We start from the raw sequence: 27,620 nt of genomic DNA, 5'->3' as shown, positions 1-27,620 counted from the left end.
TTTATATTTATGCTTAAAAACAGGAGATGACTTGATAAAACAAATTTATGATTTCTACAACAACGCTCAAAAATTTTTTCAGGCTTGGGGAAAAAACAAACAAAAAAATCAAAAGCACTAATCATAGAATCATAGAATCACTAAGGTTGGAAAAGACCTAAAAGATCACCCAGTCCAACCGTTCACCTATTCCCAATAGCTCCTACTAAACCATGTCCCTCAACACAACATCCAGTCTTTCCTTGAACACCCCCAGGCTCGGTGATTCCACCACCTCCCTGGGCAGTCCATTCCAGTGCCTGACCACCCTTTCTGAAAAGTAATACTTCCTCATGTCCAGCCTGAATTTCCCCTGGCGTAGCTTGAAACCATTCCCCCTGGTCCTATCACTAATGACACGAGAGAAGAGGCCGACCCCCAGCTCACTACAACCTCCCTTCAGGAAGTTATAGAGAGCAATAAGGTCTCCCCTGAGCCTCCTCTTCTCCAGGCTGAACATTCCCAGCTCCTTCAGCCTCTCCTCATATGGCCTGTGTTCCAGACCCCTCACCAGCTTCGTTGCCCTTCTTTGAACACGTTCCAGGGCCTCAATATCTTTCTTGCAGTGAGGGGCCCAAAACTGGACACAGTACTCGAGGTGCGGCCTGACGAGTGCTGAATATAGGGGAACAATCACCTCTCTGCTCCTGCTTGCAACACTGTTTCTGATGCAAGCCAGGATGCCATTGGCCTTCTTGGCCACCTGGGCACACTGTCGGCTCATGTTCAGCCGAGCATCAATCAATACCCCCAGGTCCATTTCCTCTACGCAGTCCTCCAGCCACACCGCCCCAAGCCTGTAGCGTCGCCTGGGGTTAATCATCACTAAATCTCAGCGTAAGAGTTTCTAGCATTCTAAATAATTGTTTAAAGGATCTTTGAAGTGAAACCCTGTGCTGAGTACTTGGCTTGATCTCCAATAACAAAATTACAAAGTGAAATTCATCTAAACACTTGAATAAAAGTTAATGTAAGCCATATGTTTACATAAACATATCTGTGTAATTTCAGTCACACACTATAATTTCACAGTAATAGTAAACAGTAAAGTACTATGTGAATGCAAGATGTTTGCTCTAACTTCTACAATATTTGCAACTGATTACAGTCTTTCATTCATCCAGACACTAGTTAAAACCCAGACAGGAAGGAAATTTAAAAAAAAAAAAGAAAAAAAAAAAAAAAGAAAAAAAAAGGAAAGAAACACCATAACAAACCACAACATATAGATCTATGGTAATTACACCCAAACAAAAAATACTTGACAGAATTCCTTCTTTGCCTGCCAAATAATGCAGTCAGAATTTTGTTACTCTGGCAACAGCGACTTAGATCAAGTGCCCGCAAAATTCCAGTCTAACAAATCACTATGATACTTTACTATGAAATTGTCCTTAAAAATATAATTTTTCCACTGCTCCAACTATGTTCCTCCTATTTGAATTAGAAGAAAATCACCACTGAAAGAATTTAAGTCCTATAAACAGTCTGTACTGTCTGCTATTTTCAGACATTTCTTGCAACAGGGAAACTTCTTTCAACACCCAAAAAAACAGTAAAATCATTAGGCAAAGAATAAATTTAAAATCAGTCTAGTTCTTTCTGTTTTCATGCTAGTTAACGGCTCTCTCTGAAATCCCACTTGCAGTCTAAGGGCTTGGGAACATGGAAGATAAAAGACCTTCAAGGCTAAGAGTTCAGCAGTTTTTCAAGTAGCAACTAACCTACCTGTTTCCTCATCCACATGGTGTTTTAGTTAGGAAAGGAGGGAAGATTTAAGTTGGATGTCAGGGGGAAGTTCTTTACTATGAAAGTGGTGAGGTGGTAGAATAGGTTGCCCAGAAAGGTTGTGGATGCCCCATCTCTGGAGGTTTCAAGGCCTGGTTGGATGGGTCTAGTATTAAATGTGGAGGTTGGTGGCCCTGCCTGCGGTGGGGGGGTTGGAGATTGATGATCCTTGACGTTCCTTCCAACCTGAGCCATTCTATGTTTTTATGAAAGCAAATTCTTACTGAAGCAGACAGACCCACTTCATGACCTTTGCTATGACTGGATTGACCCTGATTTTAAAAAAGCCAACTTGTTAGTTTGAGTAGTTAGCATTGGTACAAACTCATACCATCATGAGACAAGCAGGCCATCCCTGCTGGCAGAATGGGCACTTCTGCAGATTATGCTTACACAAAACCTAAAGCAACAATGGTTATTTTTACATCACATATTAAGTTTGCTGCTTTAAGTTTAAGTCAGCTGCGTTTGCGAAGATCCACCTTTCAAGAGTTACCCTTTAGATATTTCTGAACATGCACAGTGAAACAAAAGCTCTGCTGCAAGTACCATTCTGCTTGAAGAGCAAACTCTGCTGGCATAAGAGCTTTTGAATGGCAGTACTTGGAACCCTATTAGAAGTCTTAATACATAAAATTAAGTTAAATAATTTTGCGGAGAAAACAAACTACATGAGCATAACAAAGTTTCAAAGCAACATACTCTCTGTATAACAAAATACCTCTCAAAGGATATAAGGTACACCAGTTTGAATTTCATGGAACTAATTCACAGAGGAATAGGAGCAGATCTGTTCAATTCATGAAGACAAAGGTAGTCTCATGTGCTCGTTATATTTTAGATCCACACTGATCCACCTTCAACTTCTTTGGCTTGGTTAAAACCATGTCCAGTAATCTACAGATGTGAATACATTTTAATAATGTTCCTTAATGATGAAATGTTCCATTCAAAGACTTGAAAATATGTTGCTTTTCCACTCTGATCAAGAAAAAGAAATGGATTTGTAATCTTAAAGCAAACATTTGTGAGATTAACTTAAAAATAAGACTCTTGTGTTTTACACATTGATTTAAACGCTGGAACAGCATGAGGATAGTTGCCTGCTTAGTAACCATTGGCTAAATTGAAAACCTCCCTTAATGGGAGACAATTTTCAATCTTACTAACTCATTTTGCAGTAATTCGCTACCACTGTACACATCTAATATCAATTATCATTAAAAAATTCCCACATTATGCCAGTTAAAAAATGATACATTTCCTGCTTGTGATACTACTTAACATCATTTCTTTCACATCACACAGACAGCTTTTTCAACCTTTCCATAAAATATAGAGTCTGTTCACAGTTTTATTCATGTCGTTTCTTTTCAGTGAACGGCTTTTTGAAACAAGACCTTGAAAAGATGGTATTGAGAAAAGCACTATCATGTAATAATGTTTCTGTAACCAAATTTCTTGTTTGTGAGCAGACAAATAATAATTTTGTATAGCATCCAAAAATAATAATTTTAGAAAATCCTATAACAATCCAGAATTCATTTAAGATTTTATATATTATGCTTGCCTGTCTTAAGCAAATTCCAACACAGAACTATGCTTTTCAGCTACTCATTCATCCCTTGTCAGCTGTATAAAAACACTGCAATTTCACTGGATTTCTCTTCTCTGTTTGTAAAAAAAGAATACCTTTTCCCTTTCCAGTGTTCCAGATGCAGAGGCAACTTGTGCTAAAACCCCTGCCATAAAGCTGGAAAACTTGATTTCTTTCAAGATCTGTTTTTTCAGCATAGTATCACATTATTTAAGTACTTTCCAAGCAGCAAACTTCAAGGAAAATGAAATATTAAGAAAACACACCATTGAGTAAAAGGCATGCAACACACGGGGAATAAGGAGAAAAGTTTCAATTTTCTTCAATCTTTCATAAGAAAAATAATTCACAAGTACACAAGTACATTTGCAATGTGAAAAATAACAATTTCTTAGCAATAGGGCAGTATGAAGATTGAAACTGCTTTGACTTTATAAAGGCTAATATGAATTTGTATAATAGTACTCCAAATAAATGAACATCATAATTATTTCAGCGTTTTCAAAGCACGTGCAACTGTGTTGCGAAGCTTTTTCCAAAACACAAAGTCTTCCTAAGATTATCAGTAAGATTATCAGTAAGCAGTGTAAAAGTGTATCTGGCTCTTTCAGTGGTATGCAGCATTTGGTAACAAAAAAACAACTGTCTCCAAAGACACAAATGATTTATTTCACTTTCTGCATAACTGAAGATTTCTAATTTCAACTAGAAATTCTAGAGAACAACTTCTCATTTCAGAGCAGCAAATGATTCATTAAGAGACAAATTCCCGACACAGCTCTTTAGTTGCCTGCAAATTGAGTAAAAGATGCACAAATGGAATAAACCATGCCACCTGATGCCCAATTTCCAGCAGTTTTTAATGAATAAAAGCTTATTAGAGGTTTGAAGAGCTCAGTGAATTCCCTAAAACTGTGTTTTATCACAGAATGATTGGGGTAGGAAGGCACCTCTGGTCCAAACTCCTGCTCTTGCAGGGAGAACTAAGAAGAGAATGCCTCTGTCTTCTTTGCATCTACCCAGCAGGTATTTATATACATTGATGAGAACTCTCCTTGGTCTCCTCAAGACTGAACAGTTCCAATTCACTCAACCGCTCTTCAAAGGATAGGTGCTGCAATATCTTGACCATGTTGGTGACACTACAGTGGATTTTTTCAAATATGTCCATGTCTTAAGGACTTTTTTCCACTTTGCAACTCAAAGACTGAAGATAGATGTTTGTATGTGGATGCCTCACTGCCTAATAGAAGCAGTCCCTACAAAAATGAAGAAATTCTCAGTTATTCAAGCTTTTTGAATATTATTCTTATTTCAGCTTAACATTTCAAAACACACACATTCCCAAATTTATGCTGATTAGCAACTTATTCTATACACAGCATCACTCTTGGAATTAAGCATTATTCAGTATGAGCACAGAAATCAGATTTTGGCTCTGAACTTTTGACAGACATAAACATTATAAAGATACAGAAGATTTATTTAATTCATGTATACAGAGGAAATGTGCAATGAGTAACAACATTGATAGAGATAAAAGGCAGAGCCATTTGAAGGCAATGGAGTTTAAATTAGAGTAGAGTCCAATCATCATCACAAAATAGCAGCATATACCTTTTTGACAGCAAATTTGTCCTCTTAGTATCTGTAATTACATGTGACAAAGCTTCCTTAATCAAACATTGAAATTTTGTCATTAATATCTGGAATTTGCTTGCTTGAAATTGTAGAACTACAGAGGTTTTTAATATGATGAATCATTCAGAGAAAATAAAAAAAGAATTGCATAAATTCCTTGCTAGTTCATTGATTAACAAAATTTTATGTTATCACCCTACACTTAAGGTCTCATTCTCCCTTTAGATCTACACCAATGAAATCACAATAGCTTAAATGCCAAGATAACATGACTAACAGGATTTTTATAAACTGAACAGATGTTGCAAGGAAGGATTTCATCTAGCCGTCATTTACAGTCACTGAAAAACAGCAAAACATGAAATTCATTTCAGTCACCTTGTTAGGAAATAAAGAAACTTCAAAATGCCAACAGAGCACTTGATAGCCTTTATTTCTCCAATATTTGAAGAATATTTTAGTGCTTACTAAAATTATACATCATGAGTTTAAGTTAAGCAAACAATCAAGTTCAGATCACCTTAAAAACGAAATACAAGCACATGTGAAACTATATATCTGCTCCTCTAAGTATCATTTGACTACATCCAATGCATATTATAGCTCCAAGATGAGGAATAGAGATCATTATCTCTTGATCTTTTGCAAAAACTGTAGAATCTTCACATTTAAGTGTAAGGAGAAGTCTATTTCCATTTAATTCCATGACACATATGCAAGCCATTTAGGCCACGGAACAAGTCACTAAAACCTCAATCAGTCTAGAAATGTGTTCATATTGACATTTAAGTTCAGACACGTTTTAGAAATGAAAATTGGAAATTAAATGAATATTGTCAATGAGGTTAAAATGTCCAGTTTAATTCATACCAATTAATGGCCTCTCAGATCAAAGTGAATGAAAAAGTGTTTTTGTGAATATACTCAATGCTTCAACTCCTAAGGACGGTCTAATCCAGAAGATGAGACTTTGGAGTAAAATCCCATGACAATGCACAGGGTGTGTACTGGATCATCAGAACCAACTGTCATGTTCAGATCCATTCCTATTGATGCTCACAAATCTGTACTGGATAGTATCCAAGATATAACCAACAAAGACAAGTTATCAAGCAACAAATTACTGTTCTAGTATAAACTGGGTAGAGCCTTGCCCATAGTAACAAATCTTAGTATCTTAATATTGTTTTTCTTTTGTCAGGTTTTAAAATAAAATTAAAAAAAAAGTTCAAAATGAGAAGAAAAAATACAGTGATATTGAAGTTACCTCTGAAATTTTCAAAGAGCTTTAAACACATAATCGTGTATTTCCTTGACTCTGATTATGAATTTAACCCAATTTCTGTCCTGAAACAAGACAAGCTTGAGTCTAGGTCTTTGAGACCTTCAGGATAATTTTAACTTAAAGTTAACAGTGTGTTAATTTAGTAGTATAAGTGAAATCAAAAGTGCTTCAAACCACTAGCCATAAATTGCTGACCTGGAGGTACTCTCATTACTTTTCATCTGCTCAGATTCAAAAACCCGGCATGTTCTAAAGCTCATTTAAAAAAAAAACAAAAACCGGTTGTGTAGCAGATAGCCTTACAGAAGAGACTCAGTACACCATTAGGCCTCTCCAGTCCTATTTGAGTTAAACTAAGCTCTTTCGAAAACACTACCAACAACAACCAGAAAACATTTGTTCTAAGTATTATCTACTACACAAAGAGTAGCATTAAATTATTTAAAATCTAAATATCCTGACAATAGGGAAATAAAACTTCTCACTTTCACTTCTAGAAGTCATCTGTGGAAAAGTATCAAACCCTTATAGGACTGCACACAAAAAAACTAGGACTGCTGAGCTTTCAGTCCTAATGATGAAGGTTCAGAGCGGTTTAATTGGAGTTTATGATTATTTTTAAAGGTGTTTTGAAATAATGGCCAGAGTGACATGCTATGTTCAACTATGCTTAAAAAAAAAAAAAAAAAAAAAAAAAAAAAAAAAAAAGAAGTTTGTGTTAAATAAAATGTAGAGTCTTCTAAAGATGAAAAAGTAATGTACTGATTTAAAGCCCAGTGACAACATGTTGCACATCTCTCCTTCCTAAGCTAGCTTTATAACTCTCTAGGTACTCATTACAGTACATTCTGTATATAGTTCTGTTTATTAACTATAAAACTGCATCTTGTTCTTAGTGTTTTAACCGCCTCTATCCCAAGAGAAAATATACAGCTTTCTTTTCTTGACAGCAATATTGTAGTCTACCAAATTCATAAATATAATAATGCAGCTTTGACAGGGGGAGGCTACTTTTGATGTCCATAGAAAATGAGAGATAAAGAAGAGCATAAACGCCTTTATCCTTTCATTCTTGTTCATCTCTCCCAGTACCTGGGTGGATATAATATATGCATATAATATTGCATCATCAGAACAGTCTGCAAAAATGAACGTCCAATTCATCTTTTCCAATACAAATCTCTCACTGTATTTAGGCTTTTACAAAGTCCTTTGTCAAAACATATTCTGACTGAATAAAATCTTTCTTTCAGGACAACTTAAACATACCTTTAAGCTGATGCAAGTGCCTACAATTCATACAAAGTTATTTCCTACCTAAGTTTCCCAAACGCTTAAATGTATTTTAATGCATTTCTGATTCCTCTAGGTGACAAAAATATTGAAGTATTCAGAGCAGTTGGAGTGAAAAGGACAGTAATAATAATCTCCAACAGATGACTTTATGAACAGAAATTTGCCCTAGGATTCAAGAACAATTTTTTTTTTATCAAATCTTCCTTAAGGGGCATCTCATTGTGATTGATTTTGAGATTGCCCACTCATAGCTGCTATTGTGTTCTTCAGCTACCACAAACCAAAAAAGAACACGAATAAGTCTTCAAAATAATTTTATTCTTTTTTTTGGTCATTTTTACACTATGAACACGGTTGCTTGGTTTTTCAAATTTCTACTCAAAGGTAGAGGGAGTTGTGCATGTGTGATGCACATCCTATTGTTAACCTTTTTGTTTTTTCACTTGTTCTTTTGCTTATTTGTTGAAGGAAGTCATATCATTAATCAAAGGGAGACATGCAACTTAGGTAACACTGACCTTTGTTGCACTCTTGTATTTCCATTGCAGTATATAAATCTTCTTTAAATCAAAAGGCACAATATGATCTAACAAATAACAAAGTAAGCTGCCAACAATCTCTACATGTCAGGTAATACATGAATATATCTGTCCATCAAAAGCATGTTATTAAGGATACGAAGCACTCTATTATTCTACAAAATAGATACTTACACTCTTCCCCTCTAGGCATTCCATGACAGGACTTACTGTAAATCAGCACAGCTCATCAACACATCGAGTAGCTACACTTAGGTCTGCCAGCTACAGACCTAGCACTTACTGACAAATAAATCACAATGAGCAGAAATGAGAGCTTTCTTTCCTCTTATTTTCACACTGAAGTTTTACAGAGAAAAGAGCGAAGTCAGCTCTGATTTCCGTTTCAATTATCTACACAATTCCATTAAAGAATTTATAGGGTTTTGCTTTGCCATGGTGGATATTTCTTGACAGTGATTTGAAAAGAAGTAGGAAGTTACAAGGAGCGAAGATGCACAAATTAATGAACATCATGACAGTAAGTATGCAGTAATTGAAGTCTTTGACAATAAGATACTTACATTTTTAGTTCAAGTATTTGCTTGTTTTTAAGACTTCTTATTTCAGTTAAAAACAACACGTGGGCATTAATAAAACCTAAGACACTTGCCATGAAGTGAAAATGTTTGCAACACATTTGAATGTACTTCCCTATCCTGTGTGAGGTATAGATGACAGCTACTCTTAGGCTAGCACAATTGAATGAGAAAAATACTGCATACTAAAAGTCCTACATTGGAATGAGTGACTATAAGGCTCTAGCACTAAGACACAAATGGGATGCTGTCAACTTGTTTTTTATATCACTTTTAAGTTTAAGGCATCCAAAATGGAGAATCAAATCCAACACCATGCACAGCTGACAACAAAAATTATTAAATGTTAGTTTTTTGGATCTGCAAAAGTTGTGCATAAGACTGCCAGTGCAATTCTGTCATAATAAATACATATGAAAATTCAAAGCAGTCAACATCTCATAAGAAAAGGGAGGATGCATATTTTCATTTATTTCAGCATAAAAGCAGATGAGCTGGGAAAAGATGTCTCCTTGATCATTTTCAATTGCATTAACTAGTCATAAATTTTAACTCCCCTTCCAAATCTTCTGAGAAGCATAGCACTATTTATAGTACCATATAGGAATTACTAGACTTTGCGTAGTACAAATGGCTGTGGAATGCAAAAGAGATGTCAGTATCTCAGTCTTAGAGATAAACATTAACCTAGAGTGTTGGTATCTTTCCCAGGTGGCAAAAAAGCTATTAACATATTATTCAGCTATAAGAATATTATTCAGCAGTGCATCCCACATGGTCCCTTATCCTTATCATGGACTGAGTCTAAATTTTACAACATCTTCAATAACAGGTTCCTAAATAATAGTTTGGCATCAGATGTAATTAGAATACGTGCTAGGAAACTGATAATCAGCTGGATGTTTGGGTAACGCCTATATGAAGTATCATGTTTATAATAAGCACAGCAGTTCTTAAAATATCATTATGTAAATAAAATCCTATGATTTTATTCAGACTTCCAAATCAGAAATTTAACAAAGAAAGAACAGTTCCTATTCTGACAGCTTGTAATATATGCAAAGCAATATAATAAAGTAAGAACAAAGAAACAGTAACTGCTATGTTCCTCAGTGACCTGGATGAAAAGACAGAATGCATCCTCAACCATTTTGGATGCGACACCATATTTGACTGCAGATGCTCCCCTTGGAGAACTTCAATGTGTGGCTCGAAAAGTCCCTGAACAAGCTAGTCTACCTCTGAAGTTACCCCAAGTTCTTTCTGAACTCAACTACCCATGATTTTATGTTTCTTGCTCTTTTGTTGAAGAATTCTTTGATATGATAGTCTTTTCCTATCTATGAATGTAAAAAAGTTAACCAATGCCAGTTTGCATGCTAAGCAATATTTTATTTTATCAGACCACAACTTAGTATTGCCATAACTTTTGCTGCGCAGTTCCTCCCAAGCACCAAGAGCAAACAAAGGAATGTATCAGTGCAAAAAATGCTACTAAATAAAAGATAACTTCTAATCGCTAATATGTAGGGAATACAAAAGAAAAAAAAAAACACCAAAAAAAATGAATGGAAGAACATAGAGACGGAATGACTCAATGAGTCTTTGAAGCAGTACAAGTTGCATATAAGCAAAGTAGCAACATGACAAATACACAGATAAGAATTTTGAGGACATTTGCCAGTAGAGAAGTCTATGATTTGCAGTTGTTTTATAGAACTGATATGAAACACCTGAACGTAAATACAATGAATTTTTTTTTAAACATCCGATTATTATGACCATGCTACTTAATCCTTACTAGCCTCGCTTAATAGTTCCTTCTTCTAATCAAATGTAAACATTAACATATTAGGAAAAAAAGCCTGATAGGCCACACAATTCTTATTTGCATATACCTACTGGCATATTTCTGAAATATAATTGCCAGCATCTATGCTAACTAATACTAGAACACTAGCAGCTGTATAGCACAGTGTTCCAGTAACTAATGGGGTTGCAGGTGACAAAACAGCAGATTACTTCTTACCTTAAAAAATGGTAAGAGTCTGCAGAAATGCAAGCGCTAGTATGTTACCTTGAATTTCTTATTATTATGCTCTACAACTGGTCTTACCGGGCAATTGTTGTATACAAATCTATTTTTTAATCTTTGGATAGGGATTGATATTAATCCAAACACAGTGAGCATATAAATAGTGCATGGGAAAGGGAAAAATAAATAAAAAAATAAAAATGCTGAGATTTCAGCTCATCACACTGTCAGAATTGCCCTGTCAGCTTATATCAATAGCTCATCAGCTTATCTCAATAGCTAGGCATTGAGAAATAAGAAATGCTAGATTTCGGTCTGTTTCGTCTTCTCTTGATGCATCTTGTGTGTTCCTCATCAGACCATTCTCTTTATTTCACCAAACTCAATATGAGAGACCTCACACACATGATATATTTTAATAACTCATGAACAGTGAAAGTAAAATAACGAGAATTATCAAAAAAGGAAAAACAAAGCCCAAGTGGAACTAAGAAAAAAACACCTTCTTGAGATCCTCTGTTTCAATACTGATTCTAGCAATTTTTGAAGACATAACCTTGACATTGCCACTCTTACCATGTTCCTTCCTTTCTGTGCAGATACATAATATCATGTCCATAAATATTCAGGTTCCTGATTCCCTACAAGCTGCGCATATTATGCACTCTCCACTTCATCATCATCTCATTGGTTAGGATTGCCTGCACCTTGTTTCTCTCTGGTTTTGTGATTTTGCAGGAAAAAAATAAAAAACAAACAGGTTTTAGTAATAAAAACCACATGTGAAAAAAAGCCCTGTGGTTGGTTAGTACTTAAATCTTGCTGGCTAAGCAGAATGATCCATGTTTTAAAATTCAAAAAAATCAAAAGAAACAGAGAAGTTACTAATTCCAATCTGACAAATAAGGATCGAATAGCACTGGAGAAGATATCTCAATAAGCTATTGTGGAATAGAAAGAAAGAAACTGATGAACCATATCATCCTAGAGATTGTGATCCAAAAGGAGATAAAAAGCAAACATATTTGTCCTTTAGGAACTGAATTCCATTACCATAAATTAAACAAGATGTAAGAAAATAAATTCCACAAGATGCCAGAAACTGATCTGAGCTAACTTATTCACACTGACTAATAAGGAAGGAGGACTTGTATAGCAAGTTGTATAAGCTGAGTACATCTGTCTGCACTGATATCAGAAGGTAGATCTAGAGCCAATCTGAAAAATCCTCAGTCCTCTTTAAACAGCTCTTCCTTAGAATCTATCATCCTGCTCTTGCAAGTAACCTGATTAATATACAGTTTGGCTGAACAATGAGCTCTCCTGCTGCTTTAAATCATCCTTTAATTGTATAACTTCTTATTTTTCCAGCCTATTAACCTCAACTCCTCCACAAGCTCACCAAACATGCTGAAACAAGTTTACTAAAAGACATCCTTTTTTCTCTTCACTTCACCATCATGATTAGTATAACAGATACACTTGTTCTTTCTGAAATTTTAATACAGCGCCCTATTGCCCAACTAGCATTGTTTGGTGAAACACTCATCTGCAAGCTGCAGCACAAACATCACATGGAGAAAGCCTGGTTTTATAAAGCCCTGTGCTGATAATCAGTGAATTCTGATAAATAATATAGCCTGCAAACTCTATAACTCTTCTGGTAAATCATGAGCGCTCCCTTCAAGAAAAACAATATCATCTGTAAGTCAAATTGAGAAATGTAAGATAAATGTCTTGCATTATTGCCAGAAAACTCAAAAATATGTTAAATACATTTCAAACATATTGAATAATTCATAAACAACAGCTCTGAGTAAAAAAAAAAGAAAAAACATATTTTCATCCTACATTTTGAACTGAGCAAAGACTAGCAAGCAAAGTTTATTGCTTTCAATTTTATTAGCCCTACAGAGCAACCTAACACGGTATTAAAAAAGTAATACCTTAGAACAACAAATTATCGAATTATTATTAACCAGTAACTTACCTTCTCCTTGAAATTTAAATAATTAGTAATTGTTCTTCATTTTTTTTTAATGACCACATATTAACTTCTTTTCTTTTAACTCTCAGTATAGAGAAATATAACATCTTATCCAGTTACATGACCAAAAGAGCTAAAACTTGGAATTACGTGAGCAGTATATTTCTGAGTGAATTTACCAAAGTCCAAATTCATAAGCCAACTTTTTGATTTGAGACTAGCCAGGTTTGTGTGTACAGTTCTTTTAACATGCTTCCTTTCTGAAGGGTGAAGGTTTGCATAAACCGCTAACTCAAGACACCCCCCAGCTTAAAAATACTTTAAGAAGCAGATAATTTATGAAAGCTTTCCAGAGAATACATCCCCCACTTATTGTACTGGGACTGCAGTGAAATCTCTTCAAAGTCAAAGGAATTACAGGTGAACATCAGTCAGAATACCGAACTTGAAAATAAATGATGCCTGTTTTTGTTTTTTTTTGCGTGGAGGCTGCGAGTCCATTTTCTCCAACAGTGGATAAAACACACAAAGGACCCCAAAAGAAATGCACATATTGGTTACTATAGAAGGGAAGAGAGAACAATATTTCAGAAGACAAAGAAAGAAAATCAAAAGAGCAACAGCAAGACCCAAAACTGCAAAGATGGAACAGTTCAAGAGATAGATGGAAGAAAGATACTTTGCACTGCGACCAAAATCTACTTACAGTCAAATCTTTACTATGACCAAGAAAAAATGATTTTATCAACATTATGTGAAATAAATATTATAAGCACCATATCTAAGAAAAGCATCCTTCTCTTCCACCCTAGCAAAAATAAAACAAAACATCCCAGGAATAGATTAGCTGCTCAAATCTGGATCAATGACACTTGATTCCATTCATTCACTTAACCGAAGGATGAAAGAATTGCATGGCAAAGTTTAATCTCTTCTCCCTATCCTTCCTAGTCTCTGAACCAACCAACCAACCAACCAAAGAACAACAATGAAAGCAGATAGGAAAAGGACATTTTTGCTATTCAAACACTGGAAGAGAGTATATTTTATACTAATAAATACAATAAATATTATACCAATTTTTTAGCTAATACTTCACACTGATATATGTAGCAGCAGTAATATTTGCTGTGAAAGTTACAGCAGAATATCACATACAGCATTACAGCTCTACCACTACTTAAAATTGCTGCAGAGTTGTATCAAAGAACACAGAGCACATGAAGAGGGGTTTCCACCTTTGGAAGCACGATGTCATAAAACAAGAAGTATTTTCACAGTGAGAAAAAGATTAGTCTTTGAAACAAAGGTTAAATGAAACTTCTTAACTTTCCTGCATCTGAAATAACATAAAAAGCACCCTTTCCTTTCTGTTAAAACTGAAATAAGAGTGACGAGAAAACAGAAAATTTGTTTTTTTTTTTTTCTCCCTGAAAATTCTCATTATGGACAAAATGTCTAATTTAGGGACATAAAAATATGCCAAATCTTAAAATGCTGGAATACATTGTGAATAAAAAAATTCAGATAATTCTACAAACACAGTATAATTCCCTTACAGGACTTCACTAGAACGTAATCAAAAATGAAATTTTTGCTATTAAAGCACCAAGGACTCTTCATTTCTGATGTTTGCTATGCCAATATGTATGTTGAGACATATCTATGAATCATGCTTCATACAGCAAGGAAATCTGTGTGAAGTATTACCTATAAATTGTAGAAGACAATTTATAATTGAAAGAGAACCAAAACATTTTTCATATATTTGTCTTTTGTAAATTTGCACAGACAGCCACCCTTACTTCTTCAAAAGCAAAAATATTTCCTCAAACAGAAAATTAATTATTGGAAGAACAGCAGTCCTGGTTGATTCATTAAGCATTGCTGTGCAGCACTGAAGATAAAGCGTTTATTAATCTGAAACTCATCCACATCAGATGACTGCAGTAAAAATGTGTCACACAGATGCCTTTAGCAACATACTGAAACTGTTAACATACAAACTAAACTGCTGATCTTAAGAAGCAAAACAAGCTTTCCAGCATATGTGTATTTGTTTTTAAGCAACACTACCTCTCTCCATTCTTTTATAAATATATATGACTCGGTATTATGTCAATACATGATACCAAGAGAAAGTTATATCTTATGGTCATATTCATGTAAACTAAACTATGTAATGTTTTGAGATTGTATCAGGAAAAATATTTTAAGTACATTTCCACATTTGGCAGCTCAGGAAACAAAATGTTCGTCATTCTGTAGCGGTAAGTAACTACCAAGAAACAGACTGAATAGTAGAGACAGCATGGATGTGTGATATCACACAATGCTTGTCATCTGTCTTTCATATAGATTAAAAAACAAAAAAAGTCAAGGCAATTAAGTAATCAAAACTATATAAAAATCACACTTGTGGTTTTGCTGACCTCATGTCCTTCATTCCTAGCATTTCTAACAACGTAGATTTACCTCAGTTACCCTGTGAGCTTTGGTACAAATCCAGCCTTGCACCACCACAGCTCCTTTGGTGAGGATTGCCCCCATCTGGTTCCTCAGGTGAGGTACAGCTGCTCAGCTCCACAGAACTTAAAGATCACTGGACTGTGACACAACCGTGGCATAGGACAGACACTACATAGGAATTATAATCTAATATTCACCATTCATTTAAAGTGAAATCTGAATTTGTAAAAATCCAAAGACAAAAAGTCAGAAGTATGAAACATTGTCCTTTCACACCATGGAATACACAACAGTGATCAAGTGCAACACAAAGTTTTCCTTTCCAGCATGTTTCCAAGAAGCTGCCATTTCAATTTGTCCTAAAATTAATTGTAGCTGTGTGTTTTGATTTATCTTGATATTTTCCTTTGAGTTAAAGGCTGATTAATGAAAATTAGTTAAAAAAAAAATTAAGTGGAAAAGCAGAACTAAGACCTACAAAAGCTGAAGTTTCCAGAGTCAAGTAAGATACGTTTGCCTCCTTTTACTTAAAGATCCATCAGTAAAATACTGCATGTCTCAAAATCGTCATTCTATGAATGACACTGGTGCTGAAGACAAGCACGTGTGGTGCATTATTACCAAAGGAAAGAAAGTTTCAGCATTGTGTCTGGGGGAGACTTGAAACTCTATTTCAGATTTGCTCTTTTCTGCAAAATCATTTTTATGAAATATTGGAAGAGCAGCATTTCAGCCAGACTAGCAAGACGCTATTCTACGCTGATGACATAATCATTTATCTATGCCAAGCACCACAGTATGACAATGGTTTGTGATAAGGACTTAAACTGATATGCAGAATCATCTTCTCAAGTGCCAAGGAATATTAAAGATGCTATCTTACTGGCAGCTTCTCATCAAGGGACTGACATAGATGAGGAACCAGAGGCTAATCCCCATTGTGTGCCATAGGATATTGCCACTTTCGCACTTTGTGTCTGCCTTGTGGAACTGATTCACAGAGTAATTACCGCAAAGATAAGCCTTTTCTGGAACATACACAATTAATTCTCCTGTAAAAAGTAGGAAAGAAATCTGACATTTAATAACGTTTAAGTAAACCTAATCTTTTCCTTTTCTGCTTCTAATATTTCCTAAATATGTCGAAGAAAAAAGATTCAAAAGTACTTACAACTGTCTGCTCTTATGTAAATTATCCATGAGTATGTAATAGCCCATCATAAAATAGCCAACATGAAATAATACTATAAACCCACAGAACATAGAGCAAGTGGATAATCAGTGTAAAGATTAATCTAGAATGTTATTTTCTTTTTCATAAGCATTAAGGCAATTCTTTCCAAATAAGAAGTACTTTATTCCTTTAAAATTTGGAAACTATATTTTAAAAGTTTTGAAAATAGATAGGCCTAAAAATTTATTTTTGCTAACAATTCCAAAAACTGTATTCATCATGAATTCATCAATTCATTTTTCCAAATCTCACTCTTGGCCTGTCAAAACAACTTGTGACTGCAGGACTGTATCTACCAATCCATTTACATTGCACAAGCATATTGTGAGGTGATTTCTGCACTTCAGTGTCGTGCCTTTTGTAAAATGCTCGTAAACAGGATTCAAGTGCATCTTACGCTTTCTGTTACACTTCAAATATTGATAACTCAAAATAACAATCCTTCATGACTACAGACAACTGGCTAATTGCCCATTATTGAAATGAGACCAAAGAAAAGAACCAAGGTTGCCATCAATCTGCACTCCAGAAATAGATTATGCATATTTAGAAGAAAAACAGATCGAACAACCACACACAGAAACAAACAAATAAAAAAACCCCCACACCAATTATTTAACATAAGTTTTGAAGATAGAATAATTTGCAAAAATAAAAGAAAAAGATGCTGGTTATTTTTTGTTTAGCTGATTCTGATTATCTAGAATTAAAGCATTAACTTCTACAGCTTAGGATAAAGCTCAGTTAGATAGCACTAGCTAGTCTAGGCAGCTCATAAAAGGGAAGAGTTTGGGTTTTGGTTTTTTACATTTGATAAAGAAGCAACAACAACAACAAAATTGATACAGGCAACTCCACAGCAGAAAAATACCCTCCAAGAGCTGAGCGATCAGGGACATTCATCACCTTACTTAACTTTGCCTCCAGATCTAGTCAAGAATTCAGCCAAGCTGCCTCACTACATTTTTTATTTCAATGGGACAACATGTATGACTCAAGTTATACAAGGACATCAAAGTTGAAAGGATAATAATGTTAACACTCATTTTTCAGTGTTAATGCTTCCATATCAATGACAGCAGTAAAATAGATGTTACCATAGGCAGCACTCAGGTTTTTTTTGCCACAATACCATGAAAATATTTTCTACTTAGAGTAGTTCTAAGTGCTCAAATCACAGTGGAAAAAAAGATTGATTTTTAAAAGTATATATATATATATATATAAATGAGTAGAGCTGAGTAGCAGACACTTGATCACTTGCTATTTCATATATCTTTCTGTGTCCAATGAAAAACAGACTTGGATTTCATTTTAGTGAATCATCATGCTTTATTTAGTTCAATAATAGTAAATGAGATACACAGATTCCTTTCCAAATTCAATTTTAAATGACTAAATGTGGTCTCAGAACTCCCATCTCTATTCTCGCTCTTTCTCTCTGTTTTGTTTTATATACAATTCTAAACTATAAAAAGTGAAGTCAGTTAATCATGAATTAAACACAAGATATTCACTTTTAATCATGGAAATTCTTATTTCACGACTACAGAAAGATGTACTTTTCTGCCTATTATGTGATAGAAGAACTGAAGTCCCTATGGGTCTTTTTCCTGCAACTGACTTGTACACAAATGAACTTTGACAACAACTAACAGCAAATGAGCTACAGCTCACTGTATCAATACAGGATAATTTTACACTGACAAAGTTGTCAGGCCAGTTAATAACATATGTTTCGAGAAAGGCTGATATAAAATTAATGCTCTGAGACTGTGCTGAAGTTTGATGTTCCCAGTGTCCCATTTTGTCATTTAATTTTAGATAATAATTACATAATACATCATTTTTTAATGTAGCCAAATGCGAAACAAAGAATATTGATGACCTGCATTTATTTTGCAGATGTTAATATAACAAAGGAATCTTTCATCTCTGTGTGGCATTACATTTTTCCATGCAACTTCAGACCTAGTTGTTTCCACAGATAGAAAAACACCATTATTTTTTCTTAATATTTATGAAAGATGTAGTGTAACTTTGCCATAGTCACAGGGCTAGTGCTTCTAATGACTTGTCTAAGCCTGACATTGTCCATTCAGTTTCACAGACTGCCCTGGTTACAGATGGACCTGAATTCATTCTGCTCAAGTTTTGTGGGTAGCCACCAGGTGTGAGACAGAAAGGTACAAAAGCCTTAGTGCTGTCAGAAAATTTAGATTTAATTACGGAAATAACATCACCTCCTGTAGGGTGCTTATACAAAATCCTTGGTCCACATTTGCAAGTTCCTTGGTGGTAACATACATACTGAACACCTTCTTGAATATGTTGAACATATATGCTTTTTCTGTGGAGTAAGTTCCCTAGATCTGAAAGATGACGAGGAAAATTCCCCCATCCTTTAATTAAGAATAATGAAGACGTATTTTTTAATCATATTCTGTCAAAACCAGATTTTTAAAATTAATTTAGCTCAGTCTTACAAGCAGAAGAAAATACATTTCTATATGTTTAGTATTTTTAATTGCTATATCGCTTATTTTACCTCACTCAGCTGCTTAACAGTATTCTATCTTTCATTAAAATAGTAGTACTCAACCTTACTAGCTCATGCAAGGAAAAAAAATCAGTAAGCATGGGAACACTTATTATTTCATTTAAATTAAAATCCACATCTATTTAAGAGTGAAAAAAATATTTCATTTTTTATTGGACAGTCTTGTAGACACGAAAAACAATTCATGGGACAAATATTTCCAATTTACCAGGAAATATACATGGCCTCTCAAGATTTCTACCATATGTATACACTGATGTGCTACTTCTTTGCCACTGATTAATGCCTCTTTGATACCGTAAGACAACTGTCAAAACAATCTTTTGAAGGAAATTTCTACTAGCAGTGTCTCTAAATAGTAGCCAGTTCAGAGGCAGACAAGTCTCTAGAAGTGCACAGCCAGTGTTATCTGGTTAATGTAGCCTCAGGCTAGTTATTCTGCAGTGGGTGTGAAAATATATTTCTTGAGTTTTGGTATTAGTGAATGACATTATCAGGCAAACTTTTTTTATAAGTAGTTTCTCTTGCTTACCAGTTCCTCACGAAGCTGGGCTATGAGTTCATCTCTCTCCTTCAGCTGCAGCTTCAGCACTGAGCATTCATCTTTTATTCCATCCTACAAAAATATCAAAATAGATGTTAAAACAGGTTTCATGCTTTTACTTCAGTCTTAACTGGAAAAGGCTGTTTTGCATAGTGTCAGATTATTATTTTTAAATAATGAACTCAAATCTCCTTTGTCATATGTTGCAGTTTCAATAACACAGCCCACAAAGAAGTCCATTTCATTATTTTCTGATTTTTCTAAGCTTTTTTTTTTTTTTTTTTTTTTTTTTTAAATTTAAGATCCTAACAAGTCATTTTTTTCAGTTAAGGTATGTCTATGAAATTTTTGTAGAACTCTTGATCTTGATAGTACAAAAAAACAGATATTCAGAGGAAATTAAACTGCTCTTTTCATGCTTTTTTTTTTTTTTTTTTACCCCTGCATCCATCACAACAGCAGCAATTCGGATATTAACTGAGTAAACAAAATAGGTACTAGTCATCACTTAGTGATATAAGCATTGATTATAACTCAGTTTACTGTGCGTAAAAATGAACCTAGTAGCCAAGCTGTCACCAAACACAGATCCACATAAATGCAGATACAGACAATCCTGTGAATTCAAGCAAGTCTAAACACCTTTGGAGAAAAAATGCCAACCAAGTTTTTGTGTGTTGTGCTGGTAAACAGCCAAGAGGATAAATTCAAATTAAATTACTGAGTAACTGAAAACTAAAAACACAACAAACTAACAAGCCAATAAAAAACAAATTCGTCTTACAACTATAAATGAAGAAAAGAATCTCAACATTCTTCTACTACTGAGATATATTTACAAAGTTCAGGACATGCGATACTTTGGAGCATTACTACCTTCAAAACCAAAACAACAAAAACATAAAGAATATTACTGGGAATATAAATATTCATATGCACCATAGTTTTACCCTTAGTTTAAAAAAGAGAACAGTGTATCACTAACTAATGGATGATAACAAATATAAAAAGGATGAGATTTGCTTACACCATTAACTTCTCAGGGGTTCAAAAGCACATAACCTATGTGATATGCTTGAACTCCGGCAGTACTAATGTGCTTGCAAAACTAAATAGAAAAACGAGACAAATGTAGAGACTGAAGTCCATTTTCCTCAGTAAAATGTTGTTATAATAATGACCTTTCAAAGTAATTACTTTATTCTGTGACGGACTAATTGGAAGAAGAAACAAAATACTCACACATAAAACTCAAGACATTTACAACTACATTGGCCCTTTATAACATCCTATTTTTGGCTGAAGATAATGACTGTACTTAAATATTATTTCAGCATTATGTAGAGATCTCATGAAAGATTCAAATTTCAAAAAAGAAGTCAGGATTTGCACTATTTTCCTTTGGGAAAAAAAAATCATGGGTAATTTTCTTAGTGATATGGCTACAGCAGCATTTTGCTCTGTCTGCTGATGCAATGTCTAAGAATGCTAGCTGAAAATAAACTAGTAATAAGTCCCAAAACTTTCTACCCTCAGCTCCGAAAGGTTATCAGTGTGTATTTAGTTATCAAAAATATTTGCTTATCAAAAATAACGCATTGAGAACTGAACTATAAATTTATCAATATTTATGATATCAGTATTTATGGAAAATAAATGCTTTAAAAATGATGCCACATTAGCTATAGCACCTCCATGTCTAGTTGCACTACTCTGAATTCTTTTTCCAGCAGCTTATCACATTACCTTCTGTTATCTCCTGATTTTCCCCTTTTTAACTGAAAAAACGGGTTGACAGATTATATATTAGAAGAAGAAAAACAAGGTCACATGACTGAGCAAGAAAAGACTATTACAAAAACAAGCTTATATAAAGCAAGCACAAGGAAATGCAGTAATAAATCATGTAAGTAAGATAGATTTTTGAGATTATTCTAGCACTAAAAGTGGTATTGAAGGTAATTCGGGCCCCTGTCAGACCAGTGAAAACTTGAATAATCTTTTGGCTCCCAGAGCTTCCAAGGACTTTAAATCCTAGTGCATCTCTCCTGGCAAAATGCAAACACCCAGTTGGATCTTTCTCATCCACACAAGGGAGCGACTTTCTATGAGCATTACTGTGTGATGGAGACACAGGAAGTTCCATACAAACATAAGAACGAACTTATTTATGGTAATGGTGACTGGAACAGATTGACCAGAGGGGTTGTGGGGTCTCTTTCTGTGGAGATACTGAAGACCAATCTAGACGCCTTCCTGTATCACCTATTCTAGGGAACGTGGTTTAGCAGGGCATCAGGACTCGACAATCTCTGGAGGTCACTACCAATCCCTGTAATTATGTGTTTGAAAACTATTGCAGACTTAAAACTTGTTTCTAGGTACTTTTCAGTTGACAGACTGCAGTGTGAAAAACAGTGTCAGGAGGCTTATTATTCAATTCCCTCAGATCTATGACAGATCCTAATTTTCTCTCCCAGAAATGATTATCAACTAGAAGTGAAGATTCTAAAAATAAAAAATAAAATTAAATATTCACTGTTTTTTGTTTAATTATGAATTCATTCACAAGTTCTTTTCCAAACCATTGACCCCAGAATGACTATATGGCTATAGTGTATGTTTCAACACCTTCAGCCCCTACTGCTGCTTCACTGTCCAATACAAATTCTACTTCTTGTGGATATTAAAGCACTTCACATAGTTGTGTAGATATTATTAGTCCTGACATCATGTGGATTATAAAGAACAGCTGTTGGCAGTATGGCAGTATGAAAATAAACTATTGCTGAGAAACTGTGCTCAGTCATATCCCTTCTAAATATACCTGAGTTTAAGTGTATTAGATTGTCAAGAACATACAACAAATGCAGAAATGATAACAAAGGAGTTGTCTCAATATTATCTATCAACATGGAACACGCTTAATGGTAAGAAATTCTATGGCATGACATGTCTGGCTAGTGATCCCTATATAAAGTGCAGTTAGGGAAACTAATATTCATGGCTTCTTGAAAACTGAAAGGAAAACACCACTTAACCCTGCTATCTGCTCAGTTTCCCAATCACAAATATCTTGACTGTAGAATCATCGCAGAATAAAGACCTCATCTGCCACTCATGCATCTCACGAAGGACAGTCTATGCATAGGCTCTTCCCTGCAATTTGATATACAGGCACATCACTGTGTTCACAGATGTTATCCAAAAGCATATAGTAAAAGAGAAGCACTAGCAGTTCCCAGATTTTTATGTCATTGCTTAGTAAAAGAAGTACTAACAAACACTCTTCACCACATGGGATTTGCAAGTAGCTAAGCAGTTGAGCACAGTCTAGAATTAAGATTTGGTAATACTAATTTGCTGCATGGTATTTCTGTTGGCTTCATTTGTTCTAGAAATGTAAGAGAAAAATGAAAAAAATGGTGCTTGGTGTTTCTATATCTCTCATGTTTTGAGGATATTTCTGCTATAATACAAATTGAAAATCGGAATAAGACAGAAAACATCATCCAAGAATAAAAAAGAAAAATGTAGAGCAGACTGTAGAAAGACTTGTGTACTTCCCATAACTCATATTATACTTGTATAATATACATATATTGTATATTATACATAATATACAATACATAATATATATATAGTATACAATACATAATATATATATACATATATTATGTATATATTATACATAATATACATATACTTGTATATTATACATATACTTGCCTGAATGTATTAATAACAGAAGTAAAATGCAATGAAATCAACGGTCTGTCATCAAAATAATGAATACAGTTCCTCCAGAAATTGATATCTAGGAAAGGAGAGCACTCCAAAAATCACATCCTGTATACAGGTCAGCATTGTTTCATTAAGGATAGCATGGGGGGTATCAAAGAAAAAAATATGTAGCTATAAGTTTTGGTGACTGCAGAAAGTAGTAGGATGCTGCATTATTTATTAGTCTAGAAGGCAAACAATAATGCTATGAGTGAGAGTGAAAAAGAGTGTATTTTTTAAATACAATTTGAATATTCTGGAGCTATACTGTTTGGGCTTTTTATGTAAAAAGTGGATCATGTACTCTTAATGATTAGAAAAATCAGGCTGCTTATAATACTGGTGTCATGGTATTATGATTGTTTGTTATTAGTATTCCACACTGTAACATCACGTAGTGCACTGGGAGTTAAAGAGTTAATGCTCCAATAACATGGATTGTTGATATTTTTGGAGTAAGGGGTATCCAAATAACTCCCTTACGAGTAAAGGCTGAGTAACATGGGTCTCTTCAGCCAAAGGAAAAGAAGACTGAGGGGGCGACTGATTAATATACATAAAAATCTAAAGGGAAGTGGGAGGCAAATGGATGAGGCTGGGCTCTTCTTGGTAGTGTGTAGTGGCAAGCAGTTGCACAGAGAAGTTGTGGAGTTTCCTTCTTTGGAGATATTCAAGACCCACCTGGATGCCTACCTGTGCAACCTACTGTGGAGTACCTGCTTTAGCAGGGAGGTTGGAACCTTTCAATCCCTGCAATTCTGTGATTCTGTGATTACTTTTGGGGTGGCCTAGATATAAACAAAGAGCCAAAGAGAATAAGAGATCTGCATATAAGTATAGCCAAGTTCAAGTGCTAACCAGAATCAATTAAGTGATTACAGATTTAAAATTCAGCTAGGTAACATTTACCATTTCTATTTATTGTATTGCCATCCTTGGACACACTGGTTCCTTACCTTCCCATGAAGATTTTATACCTGGACATGCTATCAAGAATTCTAGTCCAATAAGAACATGGACACTGTGAAAACATTAGTTAACATTTCAAATAATTGAATCCCATGTTCCATGCATGTGCTCATAAGTTGGATACACTACTGTTTTAAAGATATTTTATTCAGTTTAGTAAATTTTGTACTACACATGAAGTATCTTCCAGCAACATCTCATTTAAAAAAAAAAAAAGAAAAAACTTTTGAAAAGTATCAGTTGTATTTTCTTCACTTACATTCACTGATACTGCTTAAAAAAAAAAAAAAAAAAAGAAAAGAAATCCAGGATTTAGCTCATATTCACATGGATTTACCATTGTTATTGTACTTGATTATGGTCAGAATGCTCTTCAAATGATCTTATTTTTGTCTCTTCAAAGTAACATTATTTTCAATCATAGCTTATGACAGCAATAGGTGTATCTCATTGCTAGTATTTTCCTATTTAGTTTAATTCTGTCTATCTGGGAAAGTGCTAAACAATAGCAAAACTGTTTCTCATCAGATCAGGTCACAGGATGACAAATTGTACTGCATGTGTGAAGACAGCTGCAGCATGTTATGCGTAAGTGCCAAAAAACAATCATTTACATTTTAAAAAGTTACTTTATACCTCTTTATACTTAGGTACAAACAGGCCTATTGTGCTTGTTGTAATTACAGACAGCTATAAACAAAACTAACCAAGTATATTGGAAGATAAATTTACTGCAATTTTACTTTACACCAAAATGAATATGCTGCCAAAATAGCACCATAAAATTAGAATATCATAAAACTCCTTTGATAAATGCGTTGCATTTCAGATGCTAAGCAGATTGTTTATCAGCTTACAGTAATGCAGAGATCAGAAATTATTTAGGTTATACTTTCTTAAGAATATAATCCTGAAGCGTAACTCTGAACTAAGAATTTTAAAATTGAATGTCAGGTCAGGTCAGGTCCAGGAAGCAATTTGTAGGGCTTTTTTTTTTTTTTTTTTTTTTTTTTTGTTTGTTTGTTTGTTTGTTTGTTGTTTGTTTGCTTGTTTTTTTTTAAGTTCTGTAGCAGATTCATGTAACAAATTGAATACATTTCTGAGTAAGGATTGAGAAAACTGGTTACTTGAACATTTACAGGATTTTCATGCTAACAGTCTGGAGATCTAGACTATGTACAGGGTTCAGGATGTCTTTAATAATATCCTTTACACCACCTGGCATCTGAAAAACACCAAATATTTTTGAAGATCTTAAATTTGTAGAGAAGCACCATGACCTGCCTTCAGACTGAGATTCCATTTGTGTTAACGCATAGCAAGTCAGCACACATCATTTATTAACAGGAAGAGCATCAACTCATTCAAGACTATTCATGGAAGCAGGCTTCTGGATATATGGAAGCAGGCTTCTGGATATTGCAGATGGCATTTTCAGCTATTTTTTTTCCCTCTAATAATTTTCTGATTGTTATATAACTGTTTTTCATTATTTATGTTAAAATTATTAAGACTGACATAATGCAGACAATATGAGACTTCATTTCTTGCAGATATATTTCAAAATGAATTCACAGATCTGGTCCACCTTTTAAGTAACCCCCTCGTAATTATTTATACCACACTGTACTTATAGTCTGATTTCTAGGTACATATACAGCATCACTTTCCAGTGTTATTTTGCCTTTCTATATTTCTATATTCACTCTAGTTCTATGCATTGTATTAGTTTACATCTGTCATATCAATTCCTTTCAATCCTACTAAAAGACAGACAAGTGAATTGGAAGGCTGCAATCCTTTCCACGTGTAAAGCACACTGAATTTGTTTCTTTGGCTCACTTTTTCTTTTGGCAGTCTGAGTCAGGGCAGTTAGCAATGGCTGGAGCCTTGACAACTCACGGCAGGCAATGGCCATGCTTACTCTCCTGCTTTGCACTTTACATGGCTCCATCAACAGATGCTCAAGCAACACAGCATAAGGATAAGAGTAAACTCACAGCTTTAAAGGAGAATGCAACTCAGAGGCATTCCCAGAAACCACCCTGTTGCAACACCATCAGTCCCACTATGAGGTGCCCTTCCCTTGCTCAGGAGAAACAAAACCAATAACATTTGGAAGGTCATATCAGAAACAGTTGTCATTGTGTTTGTCATATTTTGATGCAACTGCAGCATTTAAATGACTTTTCTATAGAAACAGCTCTACATTTCATTATGAGAAGCACAGAACTGGAGGGGTTGGAAGGCACCTCTGGAGGTAATCCAGTCCAAACCATCTGCTAAAGCAGGTTCCCTATTTCCTGATCATGAAATCAAATGGAGTCTGAGATTCATAGGATGACTCCAATATGATAAATAACAGTAATTTAACACCCATAAAGCCCTCTGTGATTCTACACCATGTTCTACTTCCATTCAATTGTCAAAAATATTTTAATGAAACAATTTTGGGCCCTAATTTGAATGCTAGAATTCAAATGGTATTTTACTATGAGGTAACACACATAAAAAGACTACACAGGCTATGCTACTAACTTCAGACACCTATGAACACAAAGTTAAATAAACAATGTTTTCCTCACACTGATCCAATTGTCAGTGAATTGTGAATGAGAGACTGAGCAACTTAATGTGTTTTGTCATGCTGTTTTTTTGCTGTTTGTTTTTTCTTTCATATCAATTTTGCCCTCTGCATCAGTGAAAATAAACAGTATGGAGTTTAAAAGAATCTTTCTTGATAAATAAACTGCAAAATATAAAATCAAATAAGGATACCAGGTCAAGCCCAAGATGCGTCTAACCAGCAGAAATCAAAAACAGCAGCCAGGAGTGGAAACATATAACAGCATATAATTGTATTTTTCCTGACATAACCACTGCCTTTACTTTCTTTTTTTGCACTTCGTTAGCCTAAATTAATACACACAGGACCACGCCTCCTTTGATGATATCCTCTAAACACATTCATGAAAATGTACAAATAAAAAAAAAAATCCAAAACCCCAATCTTTTTTTTTTTTCAAACTTGCTGCTTAACAATGTAATTTTTTGACCCCAAAAAAGATATGAATACTTTCTATTCATGTTTCCTTGTTCTTACACATCTTTACACTAACTCCACAACTTCTGTCAACTTTTTCAAGCTCAGAAATCTGTATATATAATCACCCTTCTTACATAAGCTACCTCACAGATCTGATCAAAATCTGTGATCTACCTTTTCTAGTTGTGCTATATGATTCATTAGACCTGGGTAACCCAAATTACACGTTG

At 34.6% G+C, this 27,620-nt stretch overlaps 1 protein-coding gene across 1 annotated transcript in view; it reads right to left on the bottom strand.

Moving 5' to 3' along the window:
* Positions 1 to 27,620, bottom strand: part of CCSER1 (coiled-coil serine rich protein 1) — a gene marked incomplete at both ends in the record, with an annotated part of 554,815 nt that overhangs the window by 237,774 nt on the left and 289,421 nt on the right. Inside the window, one exon of the mRNA XM_079534492.1 lies at positions 19,581 to 19,664. Within this exon, the coding sequence (XP_079390618.1) occupies positions 19,581 to 19,664 (84 nt within the window). The remainder of the gene's footprint in view (positions 1 to 19,580; positions 19,665 to 27,620) is intronic.

This window comes from Tetrao urogallus, assembly GCF_951394365.1.
Source record: "Tetrao urogallus genome assembly, chromosome: 4".
Lineage (NCBI taxonomy): Eukaryota > Metazoa > Chordata > Aves > Galliformes > Phasianidae > Tetrao > Tetrao urogallus.
Note: the sequence above shows the minus strand (reverse complement) of the source record. Positions and strands in the feature narration are given on the sequence as shown.